Source organism: Eptesicus fuscus, chromosome 16 (genome assembly GCF_027574615.1).
Source record: "Eptesicus fuscus isolate TK198812 chromosome 16, DD_ASM_mEF_20220401, whole genome shotgun sequence".
Taxonomy (NCBI): domain Eukaryota; kingdom Metazoa; phylum Chordata; class Mammalia; order Chiroptera; family Vespertilionidae; genus Eptesicus; species Eptesicus fuscus.
The window spans coordinates 43,197,322-43,210,271 of NC_072488.1; the positions used below are offsets into that span (position 1 = coordinate 43,197,322).

A 12,950-nucleotide genomic window follows, 5' to 3' on the forward strand; every position below is an offset into this window, starting at 1 on the left:
GGTGCAGCTAGGGGCCACTTCCTCCAGGAAGTACTCCTGACTCCGAGGCTGCTCAGTGGAGGCTCCCTGAAGGCAGGGCTGGACTCAGCCAGGACCAGCAGGGCTGCTGCTCCTGAGGAGTGAAATGATTGGCCCTGTGGCCAGTTCCTCTTTCAGGCTGGACCCTGCTGTCTCCCTGGCGGCACCACTCCGGGCAGGGGCAGGGGCAGGCAGCGACGTGGGAGCAGCTCAGCTGTTGTCAGCCTGCACCGCGCCTGCCTACCATTTTCAAGTCAGCAGGGCTGGCCACAGCAAGCTGCCCCGGTTGGGGGTACAGTGTCCTCCAGACTCTCCTCCCAGGTCTCCCCTGCTTTCCATACTCCCTGCCTTGGGCTTTTCTGGGGGCAGGAGAGGTCTGAGGCGGCTCATGTCAGGGGCAGTCCCGGGTCCCAGCTGTTTCTTGGGGAGTCTTGGCTGGGCTGGTGGCCTCCGTGAAAATCTCCCTTTGGTGGTCTGCCTGGCGGCCCCTCCCGCTCCCTGCGCAGGCTGGGAGCATAAATCACTCAGGTTGGCTCAGCAATGCCTATCCCGCTCCAGACCCGCCTGCCCCCACCTCCAGGCCCTCTCAGGCCTCCTTCCCAGGCAGGACTCCGGCCCAGGCCCCCCTTTACCCACCGAGCATGCCCCTCCGCCACGTTCCAGTGGGCTGGGGCTGGAGGGATGGCGGCCGGCCCTCTCCTGGCCTGGGGCAGCCCCGTCCGAGGCACCCTCGGGGCAGTAAATATTATATTACCACAGGGTGTGCAGTACGTGACCTGAGACAGGTCCCGGGGCTTAAGTTTCCTGAGATGGAGTTTGCGTACTGCTCCCCCCACCCTAAAAATTCAATTAAAAAAAATAACAGGAAAAATGTAGTGCGCCGAGGGCCTGCCAGAGCGGTGTATCTGGCGGCGGCGGTGCCGCTGCGCTCCGGCGGTAATTGGTTCTGCATAGCTCGGGGAAATTGGCAGAAAAATAAATCAGCCGGGAGCCGGAGTCGAGACGCTGCTGGGAGGGGAGTAAGAGGTGGGGGGGGTGGGCAGGGGGGGCCTGCAAGCGGTGGGAGCAGAACTGGCTGAGCGGGTTTGACTGATGTCCTGTTTGGGAGTCAAGGGCTCAGCGGAGGTGGGGCAGCCCCCCCATGCGCTCAGGCGGGGATAATCTAGAGGGGTCCTGCTGGTGAGGGAGGGCAGGGAGCTAGCTCCCCACTCCCCACCGCATCCTGCAGGACCCTGTGCGTACTGACTGACCTTGGAGGGTCGGTATGGGGAGGAGGAGCCATAGGAAGGAAGGACTATGGGGAGCCCGGTGGGATGGGTGGGGGGGTCAGAGTTCTTTGCCTCCAAACAGGATGGAGTTTAAATCCAACCCCCCACTTGGGACCTAGGGCTGTGTTTCTGGGACGGTTTGCGCCCCCTCCCCCCCGGGCCCCCTCTCCAAAGGCTTCCTAACCAGAGGGCTCTGGGAGGGGTGTGGTGGGGCTGCCCCAAGTCGACACATCTGTATTGCTGGCTGCCGGCCTCCCCACAGCGTCTGCAGTGGCTTGTCAGGGATCCATAAATTTCCTTCTTGAAGAAAGTGTGCGTACAACAGAATGGATTCGTTTCAGCCAAGGGCAACTTAGCGCTCAGGCCTCTGCTCTAGGAGGATGCAGCGGGCAGGGGGGGACCCCCGCTCCAGGCCCCCCCACCCCCCCAGGGACTTCAGAACAGTGGCACGTGGGCCCGTGTGGTTGGGGAAGGCTCCCTGGAGGAGGTGAGGACGGAGCAGGTTGCACAGAGATGACTGTGCAGGTGGGTCAGGCTGGAGACGGTGCCCAGCAGGTGGGCTGAGGGTGGGAGGCTTGTTGTGGGGGCCTGTGCTCCTACCATGTGTGTTCATGCATGTATGTGCCTGGACCTGGGTATGCACCGGGCTCCTGCTCATCAGGTACATCCCATCTGTCCCTCACAGCCAGCCCCTGAGCAGTGTCCAAGAGAGGCCCTCCGCCACCTACCTGGACCAGTACCTGTACAAGCTGCGCACCCGTCACCTGAGTCAGATCACCGAGGCGGCCATGGACCTGAAGCTTGGCCACTATGAGCTCCCCGCTACCTTGGAGCAGGCTGAGGACTGGCTCCTGCGTCTCCGGACCCTGGCGGAGGAGGTAGCTAACCCTGCAAGGCACCTCCCTTCCTGCCTGGATCATCAGAATGGGGAGGGACATGGGACCGTCTGGACCACGATCCAACCCTGGCTCCATTGTTGAGTGACCTTGAGCCAGTGACTTAACCTCTCTGAGCCTCAGTGCCCCCATTTGTGGAAGGAGGAGAGAGCAAGCAACGGGAAACTGGATGTTGTGGGGCCCAGCACAGAGCCTGGTGGGTCGTAGGTGCTCCATAAATGTCCCCCATGTGCAGAAGAAATACTGACCAAGTGTTTCAGAGACAGAGCTGGGACCAGAACCCAGGGCGCCTGGCTCTAGGTCCAGGGCTGTGCCTGCTTTCCCAGGACCCAACTCCTTCTCCCTGCCAGCGCCCTGAGTTTCCTGCCCCCGTGGGTGCCTCTGAGCCCAGGCCCGAGGAGGCTGCATGTGCAGTAACTCTGAGCCTTGTCACATCTAATCAGAGAGAAGAGGCTCCAGCTTGTCTCCAGGGGCACCTTTCCCCACCCGCACCACCCCCTTCAGGTCAGATGCACCCACCCGGTTCCTCGGGTGCCCAGACGGGACACAGATTTGTCTAGAATGAGGACAAAGGCCCACTCATATCAGAGGCAGACCAGCTGCTGCCCACTCTGACCAGAGCCATGTGGGGCCCCCAGGGAGGCGATGGTGATGGTAGGAAGGATCTCCCAGGAGCGAGCAGAGAAGGGCAGGGCCTGCACGGGGCTTCTGGAGGAGCGAGCTGTTGAAGGGGAGGGAGGCCCAGGAAGGGGGAAGGAGACTCAGGAGGGGAAGGCAACCTGGAACGTGGGCCCCGAGAGTCAGTTCCCCAGCAGGGTCTCAGGCATTGGCCAACTGCACGGGGAACGCGTGTTGTTCAGCCACAGGCCGACCCCTCCCAGTGGCCATGGACTATCTTCTCGGGCTGGTCAAGGCATGCCTCCCCGAATCATGGCCCAGACCGACCCCGGAACTCAGCACAGGTTGCGACAGGGCTTGGAGAGGTTCAGGTCCAACAGGTGCTGTTCACTGTATGGGAGCCCAGAGAGAATCTTTCTCAGATTTGAGTGCGCATCGGAATCCCCGGAAGGGCTCATTAAAACAGGTCATAGCCCCCCACTCCCCTCCCCGACCTCACATATCTGGATGGAGCCTGGGAATTTGCATGTCTGCTCTGGGGACCACACTTTGAGAACCCCCGGTATTATGGTTAGCAACGCGTTTTTGGAGTCAGAAAGACCCAGCTCCTAGCCTCGTGGAGCCTGAATGTCCTCACCTGGCACACGGCTGCCTTTCTCTGCCTCCTGGGCTGCCGCAGGGAGGACGCGAACAAGGCCTGTGAAATGCTGAGCAAGTGCCGCAGGAGTCGGAGGCCTGGTCAGAGTCAGACCCAGCCTCCCCCAGGTGCCCTTTGCTCCCCAACCTTGGTATAGATGGACCGTACCCCACCAGCCACCTCCCCCTCACAGCCAGAGGCTCCGAGTGGCCCAGGGGCCTGGCAGTTTTGTTCTGAGCTAGTCATCATTTCCAGAGCCCACTGCCCCCAGGCCCTGGGAGAGTCAGCTCCCAGGGCCCCTGCTCTGGATTCGCTGCTGCTCCTGGGCGTGAGGAAGGGGGCGGTCATCTTAGGTGTAGTGTCATCTTCCGGGTCCGATGAAATCCTCCACGTATGTCTATGCCGGGAGCACCCATCTACCAGTGTGTGGAGGTGGGGTGGGCGTGGGGAATCGAAGAACGTAAGCTCTGGGCTCCAGGCAGGAGTGTCTTTTCCCAGAAAATGTGAACTCAGCTCAGTGACTTTGGCAGGCTCCTCATGTGAGCCGGGGGCGGTCCCCTGTCCCGGGGACTCTTGGCTGCTGAAATCAGAGGTGCCCAGCTGAACCTGGGAGGCCACGGGGGGGGCGGGGGTGGGCATCTGAGGGGTGGAGGCCGGGGGAGAGACCTGTGCGGCCCCTGAGCCAGCCAGGGTGGTCAGCTCATGGTGGGCCGTGGGGTGTGGGCTCGGGCGTGTCACTGTCCCCACCCCGACGGCCACCTTCTCTCAGCCCCAGAACAGCCTGCCCGACATCGTGATCTGGATGCTGCAGGGAGACAAGCGCGTGGCGTACCAGCGGGTGCCCGTCCACGAGGTCCTCTTCTCCCGGCGGGGCGCCAACTACTGCGGCAAGAATTGCGGGAAGCTGCAGACGATCTTTCTGAAAGTGGGTTCTTTCTCCTCAAGTGATGGCCACGTTTTCTCAGCCCGAGGCCTGTCCCTGTCCTCTTCCCTTTCCCCTTCGGTTCCCTCTCTGCCTCCGAGTCCTAGGACTCCGCTCTTGGAAAGGGCAGAGCACTTTAGGTAAAACTCCCTCCCTTCTCCTCCCTCTCACAGGGCTCCCTAGACCCCATGGTGGTCCAGAGAGTGAGCAGGGAGAGCGGAGCCGGCCCCTGAGGCCCTGCTTGCCCTCCAGCCTCTAAGGGCCCTGACGCAGATCCGCCTCCATCTCTGCCTGAGTGTCTTCCACGCCAGCTGGAGCCTCAGGGCAGCCATGGCACAGGGAGGTTCAAGTTCCGCCCTGTGTGGAAGGCTGGTGTCTGGGCACCCAGGTGTGCCCATGGCTCTGCCCCACCAGAGAGCTGGGAGCAAGTATCCTGCCCCCCCCAGTCTCACCCCACCCCCGCTCCCTTTCTGTCTCTCCTCCTCTACACCCATCCTTGCTTCTCTCAGGGGACTGACCTGACTAGCCTTGGGTGACAGGGAAGTGAGTGGGTACCTGGGGACCCTCCATCCTCTCTCTGGGTTAATGTGGGGCCATAGGGCCAAGGCTGCTTTGCTCTGGGTACTGTGGCCTGGTGGTCAGGACATAATTGGGGGAAACTCCTCCCTGTGCCATGGCTGCCCTGGCGCAAGGGGAGGGTCCCTGTTGGGATGGCTGTCATTGAGGCTGCCGTGCTAGAGGAGGGGTGGCCTTGGGAAGCTGGCGAACCCCTTACCACTTACTATTGGTTCCAGATGGTCCTGCTGGCATTACACACTGCCTGGCTTTCACCTTCCCCTGCCCCGTGTCTCCTCCTGGCACACCAGGACCCACCCCCACCTCACCTCTTCCAAGTCACTGTTGGCTAACCTTAGCCTCGCACCTCTGAGTGGCTGTTGGTCAACTCATTCATCTATTGGCCAATCACTCTTGTCCTGGCCTGGGGTGGGTGGGGAGGACAGGTTTCAAAGGCCCAGTGTTGAGTGGACAGGTGGCGGGGCTGGCTGGAATCCTGGGTGGCCTTCGGCAGATTTCCTGGGCTCTCTGAACTGCTGGCTGTCTTCTCCCCTGTAAACGGAAGGTCAGGCTGCCCGCTTCATAGGTTTTGAGAACTGAATTAGGTGACATCGGTCGCGGGTCTTGCTGGAACTCGGTGGTCAATGAATGTTAGTTTCTCTCCCCTCCTCTCCCCTTTTCCTTGGGAGCTCCCTGGCTCCCTGGGGAGAGGAGGCTCCATGAGCACCATGACTGGAGGTCAACCCACAGTCAGGGATGAGCAGATGTGTGCACGTGGGGAACTGATACCTCAGATGAGAGGCAGTTTTGCCTAGAAAGAGGGTGGGAGGTGTGTTAGGCGGTGGGCTTCCCCTCCCACCTGCTCACAGGCCACCCAGGGCACGTTCCCCTTGCGATGTTTTCTCTAACCTGAGCCAGCTCCTCGCCTGGTAGGACAGAAGGGACAGGAAGTCAAGGAGCTGCCACATCTGAGTGGGGCTACCCAGGGGAGGCTGTCTGGCTGGGGTGGAGGTGGGGTTGCGGGAGGGCGCCTGGGGGACATGCTCCAGGCTTTGACCTCTTGGCCCTGCAGCCTTGGGGAAATGCAAACTGAAAAATTTCCCTGATTCCAAGCAGAGGGGAAAAAAAAAAAGATATAGAATTGTTTCTCGAAGTCTTCCCCACTGAGTTTATGAGCCCTGCCAGTAGCTCCTGAGCAAGCTCTACAAAAATGTTGGCAGCAAGCAGAGACCAAGAAAACATTGGTGTTTCTTAACTTAAACCAAAGTTGGAAAAAATGAGCACCAGCAGAGAGGGAGAGGAGCCCCAAACTAGACATTTCTTTATTTGCTGTTGCTATTTTGGGTCCGGCAGGCTGGCCCCGTCTGGGGGAGGGCAGGGGAGAGACTGGGGGTGGAGGGGGAAGGGGGGTCAGGCATTCCTGCCATCTCCCTGGGGCTGGTGGTTTGGAGGGGAAAAGGCTGCTAACTACCCCAGGGAGAGGACAGCTGAAGAGAACAGTCACAGGGAGGTTTCCAAGGGGCTGACACATGGGGTCATGGGCTCCTCCAGGCTTCATTGAGGACGAACCAAAAGCAGAGAGGCTGGGGGAAGGGTGAGAGCGTCATTGCCTTGGCCTGGCACCCCTTCCCCAGCCTCTTACCTGGACGGGGGCCTCTGTCTCCAGCATCCAGGCCTCTTCCATCAGGGAGACCTCTTACCCCGGCCTCTCTTTCCTCTTCCCAACCCACGAAAATGACTTTCTTGTCTCAGTCTGCTCCCTGTCAGAGGAGTTACTCTCCAGGCTCAGGTACATGAAGCCCAGGCACTAAACGTTACTTCCTCTAAGGGACACTGTGATGTGTTTCTCTAAGGGTGAGGCACTTCTGCCCCTCAGGCCATATCTGACCCTGATTTCAATCCAACGGTGAAGTAGTTGGGGAGAATACATCTCCTATGTTGGGACACTGTGGTTATTCCATTTTGGCAGAGCTTCTGAAAGTTTCAGGCTAAAAAGACCAATGAATAGTGGTTAACAAGGCTGATAAGCACTTGAAAGGGTCGAGGTATCAGATGATACATTAACATCCAGCCAAGAAACCCCCGGAAAACAAACAAACAAACAAACAAACAAACCCAACTGAAAACGAAGGGAAAGGCTTTGACCTCTTCACCTTCCAGACCTGGATCATCGTATCTCCTTTAGAGACGTCCTAGAACGGCATTCTCCAATATGGTGGCCATATGTGCTGTTTAAATCTAAATTAATTAAAATGAAACAAGCCCTGGCTGGCTGGCTCAGTCGGTTGGAGCATTGCCCCAGACACTAAAAGGTTGCGAGTTCAATTCCCAGTCAGGGCACCTACCTGGGTTGTGAGTTTGATCCCTGATTCTCTCACATTGATGCTCCTCTCTCTGTCTCTCGTTCTCTTTCCCTTTCTCTCTCTCTCAAAGCAATAAAAACATATCCTTGGGTGAGGATTAAATAAATGAAATAAAACTAAAAATTTAGTTCTTCAGTCACACTGGCTTCAGTTTAAGTGGCCAGTTGCCACATGGGCTAGTGTCTGCCATATTGGGCCACGTAGATAGAAATCATTAACATGGTAGCAGCACATTCCATTGGACAGTGCTTTCTAGAAGGGAACAGAAATGAGGATGTGGCGGGAGAGGAGCGAATGGGGGAAGCTGGTCCCTGTAGAGAGCACGTAGGTGGGGCGGGGGATGCAGTCTTCTCCTTTGATGGGAAGGAATCTTGGCAGGTGCGGAGAAGGCATTTGATAATCACACACATCTCTTCCATGAAGTTCTGATAAGTCCTTCGACAGGGCACACACCTAATGGGGTGTCAGGCTGGTATGCCCACTCCCATAGGCCCCCCTCTAGTTGGGTTTCTGTTCTTCTCTGGTACCCAGTATCCCATGGAGGATGTGCCCCGAGTCCGGATGCCAGTGCAGATACGGGTGAAGCTCTGGTTCGGGCTCTCTGTGGATGAGAAGGAGTTCAACCAGTTTGCCGAGGGCAAGCTCTCCGTCTTCGCTGAAACTGTGAGTGCCTGCAACCCTCCCCATGCGCCCTCACCCCCGCAGCCGCCACCAGTCCCCACTCACTTCTCTACTGCTCGCTCTCCAGTATGAGAACCAGACCAAGCTGGCCCTGGTCGGGAACTGGGGCACAACGGGCCTTACCTACCCCAAGTTTTCTGATGTCACGGGCAAGATCAAGCTCCCCAAGGACAGCTTCCGCCCCTCGGCCGGCTGGGCCTGGGCTGGAGATTGGTTCGTGTGTCCAGAGAAGACGTGAGTTGTGGGCAGGGAGGGCTCGGGGACCCCTCTGCCTCAGCCCTTTTTCTGAAAGGCCTTGGCCTTTTTCATTCCTCTGCCTACTCCCCCCACCTCTGCCCTGGTCGTAGGGACCTCCAACCTGAGCTCCCCAGAACTGGGGCGTTCCTCTCTGGAAGGGCTCTAACAATCGGAAGGCTCTTCATTATTAAATCAGAGTTGGCCTCCATCAGCCTTTGCATCTGACTTTGCTTCTGTTGGTTGCAGCCTTTCCTCCAAGACACCACAGAGAGCCGCTTCCTCCTCGGCGTGTGAGCGCTCCTCATGCCCGAGGCCCGTTCTTCCTCAGTGTTTCTCAGCACAGCATCATCCCTCTCCACCTCACTGACACCTCTGTCTCTTTCTCCTCGCTTTTCCAGCTTGGTTGACATTCAGCATCTGTTTCTTTTAAACTTTAAAAACATTGAAGTGCGATTTGCATTACAGTTACGCAATCCAATATTAAGCACACAGCTTGCTAACCTTTCCCATCTCTATAGTTATCTATTGAGTTTCAACTACCCCCAGGCGTAGTGTCTTCAGTTGGTCTTTCCTTTTCTTTCTTTTTCTTGGGGGCTATGTCTTCTTCTGCCCCTGAGTCTCTGGTCTCCCTGGTCTCCTTCCTCTCCCCTCCCCCCAGCCCCATGATTCTGAACCCTCCTCTCTCTCTCCCCCCTGCCTGTCTGATTGCGGGTTGGGGTGAGGCGGATGCAGGAAGGTGGGCCCAGGCCTGGGCTGCTCTGCTGGAGGCTGTGGGTGGATGGGGGTGGGGGTCTCTTCAGCAGAGGCGCTGACTGTCCCCCGCCCACAGCCTGCTCTATGACACGGATGCGGGCCACCTGAGCTTCGTGGAGGAGGTGTTTGAGAACCAGACCCGGCTCCCTGGAGGCCAGTGGATCTACATGAGTGACAACTACACGGACGTGGTAAGGGGGTGCTCCAGGCAGGTGGGTTCCGCTTTCTTGGATCCTGTAAATGGGGGCCTGAAAGGGACCTGTGATTCAGAGAAGGGTGGGACCTTTTCTCTCTTGCTCCCACGTCCCCAGCCTCTGTGCTCTGGTTACCAGAGGGACAGTGTGAGGTCCGGCTCGGGGAGGACTCGACCCGAGTCACACCTGGGGCATCTTTCCAGCCTCCCTGATCACGCCCGTCTCTCCTCATGCTTGCCTGTCCCTTGTTGCCCAGAACGGGGAGAAGGTGCTTCCCAAGGAGGACATCGAGTGCCCACTGGGCTGGAAGTGGGAAGATGAGGAGTGGTCCACGGACCTCAACCGGGCTGTTGACGAGCAAGGTGGGTGGCACGTGGAACCCGGTGAGCCCCGCCCACAAGGTGTGCTGATGGGGACAGCTAAGTGCAGGGCGCCTTGGCCTGGGGACTTCCTGGGTTAGCCCTCACTGCAAGCTACAGGCTGAGTCAGTGGCCGCTAGTGAGTCTGTGAGCATGCCCCCAATGAAGAGATAGCTCTGGAGAGATGGAGAGTGGCTGGGCCATGAGTGATGGGTGTCCCTCCCCCAGGCTGGGAGTACAGTATCACCATCCCCCCGGACCGGAAGCCGAGGCACTGGGTCCCTGCCGAGAAGATGTACTACACACATCGTCGGCGGCGCTGGGTCCGCCTGCGCAGGAGGGACCTCAGCCAGATGGAGGCGCTGAAGAAGGTGAGCCCAGTGGATGGTGGGTGGGAGTGAGGTCTTGGTGCGGGAAGGCAAGCTGGGGACAAACACACACAGGTGTACAAAGGACATGTATAAGGCTCACTCGAGATGCTCACAGATCACATTCAGCACATGCACACATCACACCCAGCACAAACACAGATACACACAGAGCACAAGTAGCACACACATAGATCACATATTACACCTAACACATGCAATATCACCCCCCCCCCCCCCCCCCAGATCACAGTCAGCACAGGCACATCCCACACCTACCACACACAGTGTCACACCCAGCACTCACACTGCATATGCACACACCTGCTCCAGAGTCCCACAGATGCCCATGTCTGCACAGCCTCAGAGACCGCCTCCCCTGGCCTTTGGTCTGTGTCCTTCCCTCCCAAGCACACATGGAATTGTACCCCAAGAACCAGGTCTCCCCAGTGCAAGAGTAGCTTTTGGCAGGACCCATGTCCCTTCCTCCCTTTGGGCACAGGGAATCTAGAGACAGATGTCACTGGGTCCAGGGAAAGGCAAGGCTCTTGGGCAACAAGCTGTTCGTGGTGCCATGAAGGAGACAGACTTCACTCTCTGTGAAGGGACCCCGGGGACAGAGGTGAAGGCTCGCCAGGCAGTGTGCCTCCCTCCCTCACCACGTTGTCCCTCCTAGACAGGGGTGACGCTGGCCCCTAGGACTGGCCCTGGTCACTGAGCTCATGGCCCAGATCTAGGGCAGTCACAGGCCGCCCTTTATTGGGAGCCGGAGAGGAAAGGGTTTCCAGGCCCCCCTCCATGCTCGGTAAAGGGGAGAACGGTGGTGGTGGTGGGGTCCCTCCATGGCTGACCTAGGCCCAGCTTCAGGGGAAGAAGAGCTGGGGCTGGGAACTGAGATTTCCATTTTGCCTCTGCACTGCAGACCCCTTCCATTTTATAAGCTGGGATGTGAAGAAGAGAAAGGAAATGACAAGACAACCTTGGATTCACGAAATCCACCCAAAATCCAAACAAAGAAACAAACAAACAAACAAACCAACCAACCTGAAGCAGAGTCATCCCCACTTCAGTCTACCTTCCCTTCCTGGCTCCTCAGTTCTCCCCGCAGCCTAGGGAGTATCTTTCCCTCCTGGTGTTCAGACCCAGCGTTCTTGTCACTGCAGAAGCTGCTCAGAGGGTCCCCCCCTCCAGGCAGCCCTCCCAGGTTTTCCCATCTAGAGGGTGCTGGTGTGAGGTGGGAGGGGAATTGTGGAGGGCAGGAAGGGCGCCGCTGGAGCTGAGCCCAGGACTCCCTGCAGGCCCGGCAGCGGCCTCTGAGTCGGCCCTGTTCTCCCCTCGCAGCATAGGCAGGCAGAGGCCGAGGGCGAGGGCTGGGAGTACGCCTCGCTCTTCGGCTGGAAGTTTCACATGGAGTACCGCAAGACGGACGCCTTCCGCCGCCGCCGCTGGCGCCGCCGCATGGAGCCGCTGGAGAAGACGGGGCCTGCAGCTGTGTTCGCCCTCGAGGGGGCCCTGGTATGTCCCCTGCCCACCGGGCCTGGGTCGGGTGGGGTGCGGTGCGGTTGGGGTTCCCAGGAATGTTCAGGGCCGATGCAGAGGAGGCAGGGGCCCCAGGATAGAACTTTGGACGGAGCATCGACCAGGTACTGCGGCTTCGGGTCCTCCGGGGCTGCATGTGGAGAAAGTGAACACAAATCTCAGTCTTTCTACCCTAAAACAGCTCCTGTTTCGGCACCAGACCTGCTGCTTCTGTGCAGAGTCAGGATGGGAGCAGGGAGAGAGGCCTCGGGTCCCTGATGGTCTGCCTTATGCCTGGAGCCGAGAGACCCGTTCTTCTTGGAGAGGCTGGCATGGGCTGGGCTGGGGAGGCTTTGGCCTAGCCCATGGGCATAGCCAGAGAGGTCTAATGACCCCAGCATTCCTTGGTTTGACCTGAGTCTCCTGGGACAGGCCATTGTACCCCTAGGAATTTTGGGAGAGATGTGCCTCCAAAACTGAGCCCCAGCCCAGATGTCCTGCCCAGTGCACACTTTCTGGAGCCAGTGGAACGGGGCGGGTCAGCTCAAGGTTATCCAGGGTCTGCATGATGTGTTCCCCCAAAGAGATGAGCAGGCCCTGCCAGGATAGTCTGAGTGGGGACATGTCCTGTTCCCTGCTCTGTTGGCCTGGGGGTTCCTGGAGATGGAGTGAGATGTCCAGGATGAGACACACCCCCTCCAAAATCCAGCCACAACTGCCCGCCCCCTGAGCTGGGGGCTTTGGGTTGTGACCCTGGGAGCAGGTCCCACCAGCTGTGTTGGCTGATGGAATCTGAGCGAGTTCATGTGCAGCCAGCTGTGCGTGTGCATGGGAGTATTTGGTTGGGGTGAGGAGGTTTGAGTCTTAACCCTGGGCCAAGGCAGGGTACCCAGTTGTGGGGCTCGGGGAGTAGAGTGGGGTGGGGCTGGGGAGTAGAGTGGGGCAGGGCAGGGGGAGTAGAGTGGGGCGGGGCAGGGGTGTAGAGTGGGGCGGGGCAGGGGGAGTAGAGTGGGGCGGGGCAGGGGGAGTAGAGTGGGGCGGGGCAGGGGGAGTAGAGTGGGGTGGGGCTGGGGAGTAGAGTGGGGCGGGGCTGGGGAGTAGAGTGGGGCGGGGCAGGGCCTGGCAGTGGTAGTGTGGCTCCAGCTGGGGGTTCGGGGCATAAAGACTGTGGCTGACCTAACAGTCAGGGCCAGGGCCGAGGAGGCTGGGCAGGCACCTAAGGATCCAGGACTTGTTTGCTTTAGTGGAATCTCAGCTCAAATGCCTGAGGGAGAAGAGGCGTTTCAGGGCTCAGATAGCTAGACAGAGTCCAAGAGATGAATGAGGCATTAGTTTGGCGGGAAGTGGGTCCACACAGTGTCCCAGGACTGTTTCTGACGTGGTCTCCTGTCTGGTCTCATTCTCACACCGGCTCCGTCCATGTGATAGCAAAGATGGCACCTGTGGCAAAAGGCGGACAGCATCTTTATAACCAGCAAAGCCCTGCTGGATAGAAGAGCTCGGCCCTCCCGGCATCCTCTGTTTTGCTCACAACGGAGACCGTGAGGAGAGGAGAATGCCGCT

General features: G+C 58.9%; 1 protein-coding gene across 15 annotated transcripts in view; it reads left to right on the forward strand.

The window, feature by feature from the left end:
• The window catches only part of DYSF (dysferlin), a 207,542-nt gene that overhangs the window by 105,466 nt on the left and 89,126 nt on the right, over positions 1 to 12,950 (forward strand). For all 15 annotated transcript variants that reach the window (XM_054728122.1, XM_008147464.3, XM_008147462.3 and 12 more), the window contains 8 exons: positions 1,972 to 2,164; positions 4,207 to 4,362; positions 7,809 to 7,940; positions 8,026 to 8,192; positions 9,025 to 9,139; positions 9,399 to 9,504; positions 9,730 to 9,872; positions 11,211 to 11,384. In XM_054728122.1, coding sequence (XP_054584097.1) covers positions 1,972 to 2,164; positions 4,207 to 4,362; positions 7,809 to 7,940; positions 8,026 to 8,192; positions 9,025 to 9,139; positions 9,399 to 9,504; positions 9,730 to 9,872; positions 11,211 to 11,384 — 1,186 coding nt within the window. The remainder of the gene's footprint in view (positions 1 to 1,971; positions 2,165 to 4,206; positions 4,363 to 7,808; positions 7,941 to 8,025; positions 8,193 to 9,024; positions 9,140 to 9,398; positions 9,505 to 9,729; positions 9,873 to 11,210; positions 11,385 to 12,950) is intronic.